A 15,807-nucleotide genomic window follows, 5' to 3' on the forward strand; every position below is an offset into this window, starting at 1 on the left:
GGTGAAGCCGCAGCGGGGCACTTCCCCTAAACCCGGGCAGGCGTCTTCCTTCTGCCGCCAGCTCTGCAGGCAGAAGCCACAAACTGCATCTGCTGCAGCCCCGCAGGCTTCGTGGGCTAACGGGCTCCTCCTGGGAAGCCCCGCTGCCAGCAGGGTTTGGGGGAGCCGTGACCTCCCCGGGGGTCCCCTGCAGAGTGCCCATCGGTGGCTGCACCCCATCCCGCAGCCCCATGGCCGGGCACAGGGGGGTCCGGGGGGTTTCTCCCTGCGTGGGTGCCTTGGGAAGAGGCGTTCAGTGACAGCTCTCACCCCAGCATCTCTTTGCAGTCCTCTCTCCTCCCCTCCTGCCCCAAGCTCACCCTCTAGGCACAAGGTTTGGGGCACAGCCCCCTCGCTGCACGCACCCAACGCAGCCAGAGCACCCCAGAGCTGGACACGGATTGCAGCAGGACCTCCTCGCGCCCCGAGGGGTGCAGGAAGGAGCCACGGGGACCAGACGAACCCCACCTCGGGGACCAGGAGCAGCGGGGATGAGCACAGGGTGGTCACCATCACCCTCTGCCAGCCCAGAGCTCCCGCGGCGGCTCTCCCACGCAGGCGGAGCGGCGCTGACAGCCTGCGCCCACTCTCCGCTTGCCAGCCGAGCTGTTTCCATGCCTAAATGCCATCAAAGCCCTGCAGCTCCCTCCTCACGCCCCGTGTGGGCCAGCATCTCCAGCAAAAGGGCAAGGGGGGAAAGCGCCGCGGGCAATGGGTGACCCCCTCCTAAGCATGGGTGGTGTTTTTTTGGGGGGGTGGGGGCAGAGACCACCGGCTCCAGGATCCCCTCTGCTCGCTGCCACGGCTCCGTGGAGAGCTGCAGCAGCTCCCCGCACACATTTCTTCTCTCCCCGTGCCCTCCCGAGGAGGTGCCTGGGCTCCTCGTTAAGTTTGGGAGGGACACTGCGGGACGCCGGGCAGCACGGCCCCCCCCGGGGAGCAGGGCCAGGCTTTTGTCCTGCTGATCCCTGCCCAAAATGAACCCCAAAACCCCGAGCCTCCCACCCACAGCCCCGAGACTTACAGGAGAGCTGGTTCAACAGCCTGCTGAGCCATCCCATGCTCCTGCACCCAGGGCGAGCTCGTAGCTAAGAAATGCTCGAGAGAAACAGGTTTCCCCCCGCCTCCCCGACCCCCCCCTCCTTCCCCAAACCACCCTCTTCTTCTTGGCACAGAGAGAAGCGATAAAAGCTGACAGGATTTATTAATAGCACCTCTCCCATCAGCAGGGAGCGGGGCTTGGGCACGGCTTCGAGCATCCCCGCACGGGGCTGCTGGAGGCCAAAAGGCACCAACTTACTTTCGCCAGGGTGCAGGGGACGGTGCCGGAGGGGTCTGGGTGCCGGAGGAGGAGGAGGACACCGGTGGCAGCTCCGGGGCCCTCCAGCAGAGGTTTGGCGTGCTGAGGAGAGGAGCAGAAGAAGTTGTGCCGTGCCGGAGACAGGCAGAAAGTGGGGAGACGCAGGCAGGAGAGGCGGCTGGGGGTGTCCTTCGAGCAGGAGGGTGGGATGCAGCGGTCCCCACTCGCTCGGAGCCGCTGCACGGCTGCTGCATGTTATTGCTGCCATCTTCAGGACGGCCAACCCGAGCCGGAGAAATATCCTCCGGGCTTCCCACCCCGGAGCGAGTCCCAGGAAAGCAGCTGTTTGCATGATGGACTTGGAAAACCCGGCCTCGATTTTTGGTTTTCTGGGAGGAAAAATCCCAGTCCTCGGTGCTCGGAGCAAGGGTGGGAGGCTGCTGCGGGGTGGGCACAGCGCTGACACCCCCGCGTCGCCCCCAAAATCCAGCTCCGTGGCAGTGCTCGGTGCTGGGGACACCCCAGCAGGGCTGGCAACGGGGTGATAACGGGGTCACGAGATTGGGGTGCTTTTGGGGTGGGTGTCACTAGGAGCCGGGATAAATATGCTGCTGGTAAGGGATGCACCCCAACAGGAGCATAGGTGCTCGAGTCAGCAGCGTGGGGGCCCTATTTCCCCAGTGTGGGTGCCCCCCACCAGCACCCCATCTCTCCTCAGCCCTCGGAAGCAGCAGGGTCAGGCCCTCAGGTTTGGAAAAGGAGGAAGGATTTAGCAGAAAAGGGCCCCAAATGGGGCTCGATCTGCTCTTCTGCTCTCCTTTCAGACCTCTGACCGGGATTTTTCCCCCACTACGCCACAAAGGGGCCAGGCAGGGGTCCTGCCCCCCAGCCCAGCGATGGAGGAGGCCGAAATGACCGAAATGACCGAAAGGACAAATCCTTCTCCACCCGGAGCCACTGGTGTTCATGACAGCGGGGTGGGAAGGTGGTGGCCACCAAACCTGGAGGAACGCAGCTCCACAGTGGCCCAGGCATCCACTCACCTTTGGCTGCGGAAGCCGGTGGCATCCCCGTGCTGTTGCCATGGGGTTGCCATGGTTTTTGTGTCTGCTGTTACCATGGAGAGAGGAGGAGGAGGCCGGGAATAGGGGGATGATGCCAGGGCCACCGGCACGTCCCCCAGACCCCGCACCGAGGAGCTGGGGGGGTCTCTGGTTCCCTTTCTTGCTCTTCTTGAAGGTGGGAGCGGTGCTGCCTTCGCAGGGAATCCAAGTCGGCTACAGGCAGCCAGGAGTAAAGGGGGGGTTGGGGAAGGGCTCTGGGGTTGCTCCAAGCTCTGTGGGGCCGGGTGAGCCCGTCACGGTGGTGCCAAGGCAGGAGGGCTGGGCACGGGAGGACAGGCTCTGTAGGCACAGGCTGAGCGGGGTCACACGTCAGCCGAGGTTTGAGGTCCCCTGGTTTGGGACTGAGGAGGTCCGGTGGGTGCTGCAGTCCCTGATAGAGGATGTATTTCTGCTGTGTGGTTGTCCCTTATCTGGGGACACATGTAGGGCAATGCCTGTGCACAGCGAGGTTCAGGAGGGCACTCAGGTCCTAGTGGGGCTGGGCTCTGAGCTGGCCGTAAAAATCACCGCGGCAGCTCACAAGTGTGGTTTTATTTGAGAAATGAGCTCATGATGGGAGTTTTATTTGAGAAACCTTGATGCGAGCTGTCCTGGCCTGCTGCTCCTTCTCCTTCTGGCCTGCAGGTGCACGAAGATCACGGCTGCGAGTTCAGAGGGGTCCGTGATACACAGACACCGAGGCTTTCTTCCCTAAATTTCCCCATCTGATTACAGATTATTGCCAACCACCACTAGCAAATGTACGCATAATTAATGAAGCAAATGTATAACAGGCCATTAAGAATTATGGCCAAGAAAGTAACTATATATAGATAGATCTATATTGTCAATAGGAGCAGCAATCAACAGTATAGTAGCAAGTGTGTATATATATATAAAGTATATATATTAATATACGGGAACGTGCCACTATTAATATATAATATGCAACATGTAATATGTAATATATGTTATATATAGTATGTAGTTTATAGTGTATAATATATAATATGTAATATATAACATATACAATTAATGATCTAATTATAATCTAATTATCTAATTATAATCTAATATATAATGTATAGTATATATAACATAAATATATATTTCAGATATCAGGTATATCAGATATGTCAGATATATCAGATTATCAGTTATATCAGATATATCAGATATGATATATAGTATACAATATGCAGTATACGATATATAATGCACAATATCTAGTATATATTATTTATAATGCACAGTATATAGTGTATATTATTTATATTTTGTAATCTCACAGAATCACAGAATCACAGAATTTCTAGGTTGGAAGAGACCTCAAGATCATCGAGTCCAACCTCTGACCTAACACTAACAGTCCCCACTAAACCATATCCCTAAGCTCTACATCTAAACGTCTTTTGAAGACTTCCAGGGATGGTGACTCCACCACTTCCCTGGGCAGCCCGTTCCAATGCCTCACAACCCTTTCAGTAAAGAAGTTCTTCCTAACACCCAACCTAACGTGTCCTGCCCGCCACGGCAGCTTCTGCTTTCCCCACAGTGCCCTCTGGTTCTTCCAGCTGCAACGGCCAAGAGCAGTCGCTGATTCCTACTTTCTCAGGATGTTTTTCTCTTTTCCACATGAGGTGCTGCTGTTTCAGTTCCTTGTCACTGCCCTTCTTTTCAGTATCTCAGGCTGCACAAAGTTCCTGGGTGCACCCTGTGCCTCTCCAAGGAAGCTTCTGGTTCCCAGTCTAGGTTTTGCGGTGACCAGTTCCCAGCTGGAAGGCATTTTCTTCTGTCTCTGTATTAGCAAAAATCCATCTGGGGAGCCCAGACCTGGTCCCAGTACTGCAGACGGGGTCTCACCAGTGCTGAGGAAGGATCCCCTCCCTTGCCCTGCTGGCAGCACTTTGCCCAGTGCAGCCCAACAGAGCAGCAGCCCTCTTTGTGGCCAGGGCCCTTTGCTGGCTCCTGTTCAGCTCGGTGCCCACCAGGACCCCAGGCCCTTCTCTGCCAGGCTGCTTCCAGCCGGCTGCCCCCAGCAGGTGCTGGTGCTGGGCTTGCTCCACCCCAGGGGCAGGACCCTGCGCTTCTTAAGGAACTTCTTGAGGCTCCTATCAGCCCTTTCCTCCGGCCTGTCTGTCTGAGCTGGCTGTGAGCCCCAGGGGTGTCCAGCCAGCACCCGTGCTGGGTTGGTGGCCCTGGGAAGAGGCTTGTGCTGCTGGACGCTTCCCTGCCTCTGCCAGCGCCCCAGAAAGGGCAGAGCTGGCCCCTTGCACAGCCTAGGGCTCCGTATCTCAATGTCCCTTCAAGGATCATTTGGGGAGTTCTCCCACGGCTCCCACAATGCAGCCCCAAGTCTTGCTCCGCTTCCCACTGCAGCAGGGTGCTGAGCTCCCCCGAGGGTGCCGGTCCCTGCCTCAGTGGGCAGATGGGTCTGACACCCCCAGCCTGGCAGTGGCTCCATCCCAGCTCTCTGAAGCTGGTCAAGGGCATCTGGGGCAGGTGGTTGTGCCCATGGGGGCAGAGGCCACATGGGATCTGGGGTGTGGAGAGACTTCCCCTGTCCTACTCCATCGCAGCCACAGGTCTGGAGACTGTGGAGTGTGTCCCACACTGCTCCTTCCTGCTTGGTCTCTTCAGATGTCCATTCGGCAGGCTCGATCCCTCTTGTGTGTCCCTAGCGAGAGGCTCACCGCATACCTCACAGCGTTCCTCAAAGCATTCTTCATTACCAACAGGGTCAGGTAGCTCCAGAGTTTTCTTCCATTTGTGTACCACTTTCCCAAAGACAGACAGTCCAAAGTGTTATAAATCACTCAGTCCCAAAATAGGATTATAATCAAAGTTTACAATTTATTAAAAGAATAGAGGTAAGCAAACAGCGCTGGGTGCGTCAGGAGTCTCCGCTCCACCTAGACGCACACCAGTTACATCAAGCAGCTGATTTTTATGCTCCTAGGCTAATACATATTCATTACTACTTCCAGTCCAGTTGAGGCCCTCTCACTCGGCAGTCAATACCCATAGGGGTTGCCTCCCTCGGTAGACCATACACACTGCAGTGGAGGGTCCTGCCCCGGTCTTGCCTTCTCCCTTTCCTCCCTTCAGGCTTGTCCCCTTTATTTGGCATCCTTAATTCATGCAGAGCCTCGTTGCCAGAATATTAGTTCTTCCTTAGCTTGAGTTTCAGTTCCCCAGGAGCAGACTCAACCCTCCGAGTATCAGTATTTACTGGTCCTTTTATTCTGGATGCGTGGGTCCAACCCCTTTCTGCTGTTCTCACAGCTGTTTCAGTAGTCAGTAAAACAAGGTACAGTCCCTCCCATCGGGGGTTCAGTGATTCTTCCCTGCAGGCTTATTTATTAAGACCTTGTCTCCTGGTTGTATTTTATGAACAGCAAATCCTAAAGGTGGTGTTTGAGCCATCATTCCAATTTCTCTTAGCTCTTGTAATCTCCTTCCAATAGTAATTATATATTTCTGGATGCTACGATCCTCAACTACATTGTTCCCTAGAGTCATCCCTTGAGAATAAGGCATACCATATAACATTTCATATGGTGATAATCCAGTCTCACTGTGTGGTTTAGTTCTTATGTTTAAAAGTGCTAATGGTAAGCATTTCGTCCAGGGCATTTGCGTCTCGATCATTAATTTAGCCAATTGTTGTTTTATTGTTTGATTCATTCTTTCTACTTTCCCTGAGCTTTGTGGGTGCCATGGAGTATGGTATTCCCACTGAATACCTAATGATTGACATAATAATTTTATTATTTTAGAAGTAAGGTGTGTGCCCTGATCAGAATCAATGGCCTGGATTATCCCATATCTAGGTATCAGGTGTTCTAATAGAAGTTTTACCACCATTTGTGCCGTAGCTCGTGCTATGGGATAAGCTTCTACCCATTGTGTTAAATGATCTACTATTAACAATAGATATTTTATCCTCTCTACTTTGGGCAATTCAGTGAAACCAACTTGTACTTTCTCAAAAGGCCTATAAGCTGTTTTGTTTTGTTTTGTTTCTCCCCCCTGTGGCTGCTTGTTGAAACACTTTCTTTTTTATCTTCTGACAAGTTAAGCAACGGTTATGTAATTTGCTTTGCTATTTCAAAAAAAAAAAACAAACAATGCAACCAAATTGTTTTAGTAAATGATCACTTAACACCTTTGTACCCCAATGTGTTTGTTCATGCAAACGTCCCAATATTTGCTTTGCATAAGCTTTTGGCAATATCTCTCGCCTGTCTGGCAGTGTCCATTTTCCTTCTTCTGACTTAGCCCCTATTTTCTCCAGTTTCGTTTGTTTGTTTTATTTTGTTTTCCATTGGACCAGTCGGTCCAAAAATTCCATAGGGGTTTCTTCTGGATTTTGTTGGAACAGATTCTCCATTCCCAATTTAACCAGATTTTGGTATTTACCGTTCATTATTTCCGGGGTGACTGTAGTCTCAGGTTGGGGTCGGTCAGGGGAATGCAATTGTCAACAGCTCCCTGAGCGGTCCCATTGGCAATCTGAGCTCACTCATAAACTCAGGTTGTTTTAAGGGTTAACTGCTTTTCTGTTTCCGTGACAACTCTCGGACTGTCATGGTCCCTCTGCCCCAAAGAGCTCACACCCATGATTTTGGGATCACAGCCTCCTGTTGAGGCAGAACTATTAACATTCCTACATCCTCTTTGCCTGCTCATTCAACTTCAAACAGCTCTGTTAAATACTACATGCCACACCTTCAGCAATTCTTTTAACCCTTCCTTTATTTTTCTCCTGTACTTTTCTCATGCCAACACCAAAGGCTCAGTCAGGGGCCAACTTAATTCCACTCTTTTCCTCTAAGATGCTGAAACAACATACCAGTATGAGACATTTAATCCTATTTTCCTTCTCTCCTCAAAAACAACATTAATTGCAAGATAGTGTTATAGTCGATTGATCTATAAAGTGGCCGTTTAGTTTATATAGTGACCACCACTGATTGCAATACCTAGTGAAAGTCCCCTTGCTTTCTGTGCCCCCGGTTCTTCGAATGTGCCAATATGCACCCAAGGAGGCTTTCTTTAAAACGTCTTTGTTTTGGATATTACCCGTTTCCTTGATTTCCCATTCCCTTTTATTTATTTATTTATTTATTACTATTCCTTACTAGTTACTTGTCCTTTCTTTCAATTTCCATGCAAACCTTTTTACTGCGTTTTTTTACTATCTTTTCCTAATCTTCTTCCCAAATGTCCCAATCCTCTGCGATTAAACTCTTCTTCCCACATACAAACTTTACTATTTCAGATTATTAACGAGCCCCGTTTCAATCATAAATCCACAGAACTTCAGGAAAACAGCTGGAGCACACAGCCTTCAGTCTTCTAGACAAACATTACCACCTTTTCCACAAAAATTCACATTTCAACAGGACTGAATTTCAAGCATTTTTCTCATGCACTTTGTTAGTAAGCCCATACAAAACAAGGAATCACTCCTGTGTATCCGTCAATGTGGGGGTTTAAAAGGTACTGATGCCTAAATAAACTCACACTCCCCGTTCTTACCAAATTCCCAGGGCTCAAGCCCGAACCACCAAAGAAATGAATCACTCAGCCCCCCGCCAGTACTTGGGAAACTGACCAAACACCACAGCAAATACACCAACACTTCTCAACTGTTAGTTACTTAGATAATGCTCCCGCCTTTTTCTTGTCACAAAGCATTTAAGAGCAAAAATAGGATCACAAGATACACTGCCAGGCCCATATATTAGGCACCACCACTCAAAACTTGGATAAAACAGCCCTTCTTTTCAGTCTGTCACGCACTTCCAAGGACACCAAGTCACGAACCACCAAGGACAGTTTAAAGGACAAAGAGACCTGCTGGGCTGCGTGGCATCAATGCCCTAAAACCAGCAGCAGGTCCCCTGCAACCCTATTTGGCTGTCACCCAAGGCTCAAACCACTGTTGTGCAATGGGAAAATGCCTCCTGGTGCTCAAAGTCTTCAAGTGCACTAGCTTGCTTGTGCCAGACCCCCACACCAAGTGACATTTCTTTGCTTGTCTCTGCAGGACGGTTTTAGCTGGGTGGCAGCGTGCCCGGGCAGGGGCTGTGCTAGCCCTGGGGGCTAGCAGTGTCCTGGGGGGCTGCAGATGTGCGGGGCACGGTTTGCTTTTTCCTTTCTGTTGCCTGGAGCCTGGATGCAAACAGCAGCACTTGGAAGCACGTTGGATGCTGGTCCTTGGGGGTGCAAGGAACAGGGACGTGAGCACAAGCCCTGCTGCAGCATTGCTCGGGGGTGGCGTAGCCAAAAGTTGGCCTCCGGCAAGGGGAAGCCCAAGTTGGCAGCTTGGCAGCTCAGGCAGTGACCTGGAAGTCGTGGAAATGCCCTTCCTGGTGAAACGAGCTAAAACATTGCAAAAATCTCTGGGGTGGGGACTTGGCCAGCTGCCTCCCAGCCAAGCAAAACCACCCAAAAAAAAAACAACAAACAACCTCCTCTGCCCCAGGGTGGTAGGAAGGAGCTGCGTGGAAAGGAGGCCTCAGCAGCGGCTGCTGGGCTGGCTTGAGGTTCCTTTGGTCCAACGCAGCCCCAGCCTCCAAAAATTTAGCTGGAAACCCCGTCCTTGCTTCCCTGCAAGTTTGCTCCTGGGCTGTTTTCATGGCCTCACGGCCTGCGCCTCCCGTCCCGCAGCGCAGCCACGGGCACCAGGGCTACCACCGCACCCTGAAGGCCGTGTGCCTGAAGAAGGGGGTGTACGCCTCCCGCACCTTCCTCAGGATCGACATCAACGACGCCCTGGCGCAGCCCATCTACAGGAAAATCGACCCCAGCTTCGGGGAGGTGTTCAGGTGAGGTGCCAGGCAGGGCCCCGGGGGTGCAGCAGGAGGGCCGAGCAGCTCCTTGCTGCTGGGGATTTGTCTCTCTGCTTCCCACCCGCCTCCGCTTTTGGGACCTTTCAACCTCCCCAAGCAGCCTGCTCCCAAAGCCTTGCACTGCGAAACCTCTCCAAATGTCTAACCACAATGCTTTGCGACATAGATTGAACCTCCCTTTTTTTGTTTATTATTTTGTTTATGGGAGGCAGTTTAATAGGAAAACAGGGCAGGCTGTGGTGTCAGGACAAGTGCACCGAGCTGCTCCTCGCTTAGCCTTGATCAGCACCATTTTTTTTCTCCCTTTCTCCCTATTCTTTCCTTCCTTGTTCCTCTCCATCTCTCTCGATCCCTTTCTCTGTCCCAGTCGCCTCCCAAACAAATCACTCGCCCCTAATGACATTTTTCCCCAGAGATCCCAGTTCTGCTACCTGCATATCCAAACTTGATATTTCTGCTATCTTCTCCTGTGATTCCTTGTCCTTGTCGCAGATACGGGTACCTGGCCATAGCCACCTTGCAGGACTTGCTCCATAACGGGTCCCTCAGGCTCCCTTGTGGTCTCCAGAGGAGTTTGTCCATCCCCCTCAGCCACACGTGTAGCTTCATCTGCTCCCAGACCCTCAGCAGCTTCTCCCCCCTCTGTGTATTACGTTGAGCAGTTCCTCCTGCCATGCCCACATATCCAAACAGGGTCAGAAAGCAGAGCCATCAGAAGGTGAAAAAGCAGCAAACAGAGCTGAAAGAAAGACAAGTTTTTACTCAGCTGCTTGCTTAGTGTGACAACCCTGTGCCTCCTGTGGCTGCTGATCGCCCCATGCTCAGTGGTCGTGAGGAGCGGGGATGTGCCATGGCACCCCACAACCTTGGCCCGTCTCATGTTGCTGCTGAATTTGGATACCCTGAAGTGGGACCTGAACATCAGCCCGAGCACTGTGTCCTGGAGGAGAGCAGCTCAGGCCGCTCCTGCAGGACCAGGAGAGCTTCCTCCAGCCGAGGTGGAGGAGGGTGGCATTTACATCATCAGGTTTATGAAGGGAAAACCCATTGCGTGCAGCATTTGTTCCTTTGCAAAGAAAAAATAAACACATCCTCAGTCTGGACTAGCTAAGGGCGAAGGAAGCATGGAAACCGTGCTGCTGTGCTTGCTTTGTCCTTCCCTGGTGGGTCTGTGGCTTTGGATGGACGTCCTGCCCTGCTGGGTGGGGAGGATCCGTCTTTGGCTTTGTCCTTCCCGATGAATTTCCCGCCCCGCAGGATCCAGATGAGCACCCGTTCCACGCTGAAAATCTGCCTGGACGCTTTCAAAAACGCCGTGCAGCAGAAACTGCAGGAAGTTGGGATGCAACTGGTGGCTGACAGCAACCAGCTCCATTTCCTCAAGCAGGAGGTGAGCTCACCTTGAAGGGGGCTGTGCGAGCAGGAACGAGCAATGGGAGAAGGAAAGGGGGAAAGCACGGCCTCCGTGGGACCTGGGGAGGTGCTTAGCTCTGTCTCAAGCTCCTGGAGAGGTGAGAAGGAGCCACATGAGCAGTTCCACAAGGTCTCTAGTGAGCGTGATCTTCAGGAGGCTGAAGGCTTTCCTGAGTCCTGGCATAAAACGTCCCAGCCAGCCTTCTGCCATGTTAATTCAGGGCACAGCAGAAAGGTGATGCCCACTGGCACCAACTGTCCCGGTCATCTGGTGAACGACACCCTCATATTTAGGCCATCATTCTGAGATTTTTATTCTGAAGTTGTTAGCTGAGTTTGTTTGTATGACTGAAGCACCGGTGGGCAAACATTTGAACTTACTCCTGCAGACAGACTTCATCGTCGCTGAGGCTGAAAAATTCATCCTGCAGAGGAAAGCAGAAATCTACCAGTCCCTTGCAGCGTCCATTCAAAATGACCTGCTGCTCTGCTATGAAGGTAAGACCAGCCACCTCGTTTTTTTCCTCTTTGTCCCTGGAGGTTTTGATTTTCACAGAATAACCCCAGTAAGGGCTCAGAAGAAGGGCCCAGGCTTACCACCTACCTGTAGAAAGGCTGCGAAGGAATCTACGGGGCAAAAGGATTATCTGTTATTTGGTCATCAACTCAGAGAGATTTCTGAAATCCAAAGTAGATCATGCACAAATAGAGAAAATTCCTTCCCTGATTTACTCTATTTTCTATATTTTTTTGTAAATCATGGATATTTTCTAGCAGTAATTCATTCTTATTAGACTGACTGCCTCTGAAGGAAGGAGAGGAAGGATGCTAAAGCAATAAGCTGCTGAATCTGATTTTGGTTTTTCCTTCCTTTCCTATCAGTAGGTGGCACAGTCGGAAAGCGAAACAGTTCAAAACCCCAAATCCAGAAGTTGCTTGCGTTGGCTTTAGGAAGACACCTTAATTCCTGGGGTAGTTAGTTGTGGAAATGCACTGCTGGGCCAAAGCAGGGAGGTGTCCTGGGGATGGGCCACCCCAACAGAGCTCTCCTCACAGCCAGCTGCTCTTTCTCTGACCTCTGGAAACATTCGTGGGGCACGGGGAAAAAAATACGGAGAGGAAGAATAATGAGCTCCTGTTGGGGAACATCCCTGTTTAATTAGTGCCTGCGAAACGTGCAGGGAAATGGGCTTGGGCCCGGAGTCAAAAAAGCCGGGGATGCAAATTGGTCCTGTCCTTTCCATGAGAGCCAGGAGGTGGAAATCGTGCGTGAAGGTTTCTTGCCCCAAAGAGCAGGGCTCTGGCAGCATCTCCCGCAGCTCGGGGCTGATCTGTACGGGTGCTTCTGCGTCTTGAGGAGCACGAGGGGCTTCTTTTCTCTGTTAAATCAGCTCCCCAGCACAAGCAGCTTGGCCTCCCTCTGTAGAAGACTCTGGCTGTGCTCTTCTTGTCCCTTTCCCAAAGCAAAGTCCTGCCCCTTGTCCCCACCTGTGTCCTCGCTCTGGATCCCCATGTGACAGTCCCCTCTTTGCCACAGAGGCGGCCACGGTAAGAGGACTACAAGCCTTCCAGCGGATGAAAACCATCCTTAGCACCGGGGTGACGAGAGAGGTGGAGAGAGGAATGTTTGAAAGAGCTGAGGAGAGCATGAAAGGGCACCTCCAGGACATGCAGGTACGGTGGGCGCCTTGGGGACCTCCCTCCAGCCATGGTCAGTGCTTGTGGGTAGGGGACAATGCTCCAAAAAGGATCTTGTGAATGCGTGTGATAATGGGAAGGAATTTCCTTGGGAGATGTTGGCTTCAGCAGGTTCTCATGTATGCCGTAGGCCACTGCTGGCACTGCTTTTTCAGCAGCAGAGCAGCCTCCAGAAGCACAGAGGTGTTTGACATCATTTAGCCATTGCACATCACCACTAGGGACCAAGTTCAGCTCGAGGCACCAATGTGTAGACCCTCCTGTACTGGAGGGGCTGCCTGCAGACTTGTAACTGGTCTAGCAGTTCCCTGTAACTGGTACCCACCTCACTCCTCTCCCCACGTTAACCACAGTTTGGGTGAAGGGGCTTAGAGGAGCTCAAAGCTGCCACCTCCACCCCCCGGAGCCCATCAGCCCTGGTGGGCTCTCGTGGCTCATTTTACCAGAGAGGCTCTGCTCTGAAAAGCTGTATGGAAATCCTTAACCCTTATCAAAATATCGAGCTGGGCTCTCCTTCTTGTGCACCAGCACCCGCAGCAACGAATTGGCTGGATGGAGGTGGGGGGTGGCTGCCCCCGAGCTTTCCCCGTCCCAGGGTCCCCACGGGCACTGGGAGGGACTGGGGGGCTTCAGCCCTGTCCCCTGCTCATGTGCTTGGCTGCCTGGCGCTTGCAGAAGCAGATCCCCAGGAAGCTGGAGGAGGACTTTTCCAGCGTTCTCGGCCTGGTCTTTTGCCCGTGGGACCAGCTGGACGGCAAGCTGCCAGGTACGGCCGCGAGCACGGCTTTGGGGCTGTTCGTGCAGGTCCTGCACTCCTTCCTCCCCGTTTTGGGGGTGCGAGAGGGTGGCTGACAGGGTGAGGAGGGTGCCCAGGGCTGCAGGCCCAGCCACGAGGAACTTTCCTTGCGTTCCCTTGGGCATCAGAGGAAGATGCTGCAGGCCAGCAGGGTGCCCACATCCCAGCTGTGGCTTTGCCCCACAGCAGCTCCCATGCGAGTTGCTCTTCTCTCGCTGTGCTTCAGTCCCCACACCCATAATTTGGTGTGGGCACGTGTTTGGTGATGGGGATAAATAAATACCACCTGGCTTCCCAGGGGGATTGCCCTGGGGGAATCTCCCCCCTTCCCCAGAGCAGGAGAGGCAGGGGCAGGCTTCCCAGGACCAAGGGGCAGATGTCCAGCCCGCTCTAACAGGCTCCTCTGTTCCTGCAGACTTACAGAGAGAATTTTCCACCATCATCAACATTCACAAGGCCCTGCAATCAGCCAAAGTCGCTTAGAGAGCCGCGGGAATTGTCTCCGACGATGTGGTTTTATTATTCACGTCGATGGCTTGTTCTTGTAATAAATGGCTAAGTCCCAAATAGGGTTATAATCAAAGTTTACAATTTATTAAGGAAATAGAGGTAAGCAAACAGCGCTGGGTGCGCCGGGGGTCTCTGCTCCACCAAGACGCACACCAGTTACATCAAGCAGCTGGTTTTTATGCTCCTAGGCCGATACATATTCATTACCACTTCTAAAAAAACCCAGGGTTATTATAATTAGCTTCCGGAATCCAAACCCTCCTACTGGAGCATGTGTATCAGTCTCTGGTGGTCCCTCTGGGGGTCTCTGGGGGTCTCTCGTGCTGAAGGCTCATAGTCTTCCTCCCTCTTGTCCTTCTCCTTTGTCCAACTTGGCTGGATGTCAGAGACTTGTGCAGCGTCCTCTGCAACCTTTGTCTTTTAGTCGTCCTTCAGCTTTCCCCTTCTCCTTAATCTCCTGGCCACATATCAGAGACTTGCATAGCGTCCCATGCAGCAGTCCCAATAGTTAGCAGTTATTCTGATCCCCTTTGTTCTTATCCCCTATTGACACGGATTGCTGGACCATTCCTTTGCAAGGTACAAGAACTCTATACGTTAACCACTCTGTTCTTAGACCTGTGGTTATACAAGGGTATGTAAGACAGAAATCACATTTCATCATACCCTGGCATTGTTCCATATGGACACGAATCAGATGAACACATTTCACATTCTCTTTACTCCGTGGCTTCATGGGACATCACCTCTGGTGATTTTTTTTCCTCTTATAAAAGCATTTCTGAGATATTTTGTATGCATTTTTTGGTACTATTTAAGAGAGCCGGGCAGTGCCCCTGCCCTGCATGCCGTGCCATGTTCCACACCCGAGGGGGCTCCAGCTCTGACTCCCCGTGGTGCTGGCAGCCCGGACCATGGAAGTGATGCTCTCCTGGGAGAAGCAGGACCACGGTGCCTGTGTCTGTGATGAGGTTCTTGAGGTTTCACTGGCTGCTGTGCCTCTGGGCCCCTTCGTGCACGTGGAGATACGTGTGTGTGTTTCACTCCGCCACCCGGTGTGCCCACACCCCAAACGAAGCCCGATTTTACCGACCAGGCTTATATCTCTTCTGATATTTTGCTAATACAATAAAAATGTTCGGAACAGACTCATGCATACTTAGTGTGCTCCTACCAAAGCCATGCCTGGGCTAGAAAAGCCATGCCACAGGTTGCCCAGAGAAGCTGTGGGTGCCCCATCCCTGGAGGTGTTCAAGGCCAGGCTGGATGGGCTTTGGGCAACCCGATCTGGTGGGTGGTGTCCCTGCCCTTGGATGATCTTCGAGGTCCTTTCCATCCCAAGCCATTCTGTGAGAAGCAGCAGGGAGAGCTGGGCTCCTTCGGCTGGAGGCAGAGGTGGCTCTGCCACCACTCCGGGGGGCTCAGAGGAAAGACAGAGCCCTTATCTCCTCCGAGGTCTCCAAGGAAGGACCAGGGCTGGCTCCAAACTCCAACCAGAAATAAAAGAAACCCTTCCCATGAGAGTCATAGGATCATCAGATTCTAGAATAGCTTGGGCTGGCAGGGACCTTGAAGCCCCTCCAGTGCCACCAGTGCTGTGGAAGGGACCCCTGCCCCCAGCCCCATCCAGCCCGGCCTTGGGCACCCCCAGGGCTGGGGCAGCCTGAAACAGGAAGGATTTCCTCCTAATGCCTCACCTGAACCTTCCCTCTCTGAGCTTAAAGCCATCACTCCTCGTCATATCAGACGATTTCCTTCCTCAGCCCCTGTTAACCATGACACACGCTACACACACCACAGACGTGGCAAAAGGCAGATGAAGGCGAGAAGAAAAAATTCCCTGAGTCACAGCAGTCGGTGAGCCATCAAACCCCAGGCACTGCTTGCAGGAAGGCTGCGCCTTGCAGTGGGGTCGTGCGTGAACCAGGGCGCCCAGAAAGGGAAGGTGCAGAAACTGCCGAGCTCTGCAGGAGGAACAAAGCCAGGATGGGCAGAAAAGGGTAGAAAAGGGCCGGCTGCCCGTAAAAACGGGGCTGGTTAGCATGTGGTGTGGGGGCAGGACGAAGGGTGATGGCCACAAAATGGAGC

At 52.6% G+C, this 15,807-nt stretch overlaps 1 protein-coding gene across 1 annotated transcript; it reads left to right on the plus strand.

Annotated features, from left to right (window-relative positions):
* Window positions 1-2,235: 2,235 nt before the first annotated feature.
* Window positions 2,236-15,107, plus strand: LOC309876214 (nuclear GTPase SLIP-GC-like; the record flags this gene model as incomplete). Its single annotated transcript, XM_082756218.1, has 8 exons — window positions 2,236-2,316; window positions 5,083-5,181; window positions 9,121-9,278; window positions 10,560-10,692; window positions 11,105-11,213; window positions 12,253-12,389; window positions 13,089-13,179; window positions 13,625-15,107. The coding sequence occupies 8 exons, from the start codon at window positions 2,236-2,238 to the stop codon at window positions 13,690-13,692; spliced, it is 876 nt and encodes a 291-aa protein (XP_082612344.1). The 3' UTR covers window positions 13,693-15,107.
* Window positions 15,108-15,807: the final 700 nt, after the last annotated feature.

This window comes from Aythya marila (assembly GCF_965140915.1).
Source record: "Aythya marila genome assembly, chromosome: 3".
Lineage (NCBI taxonomy): Eukaryota > Metazoa > Chordata > Aves > Anseriformes > Anatidae > Aythya > Aythya marila.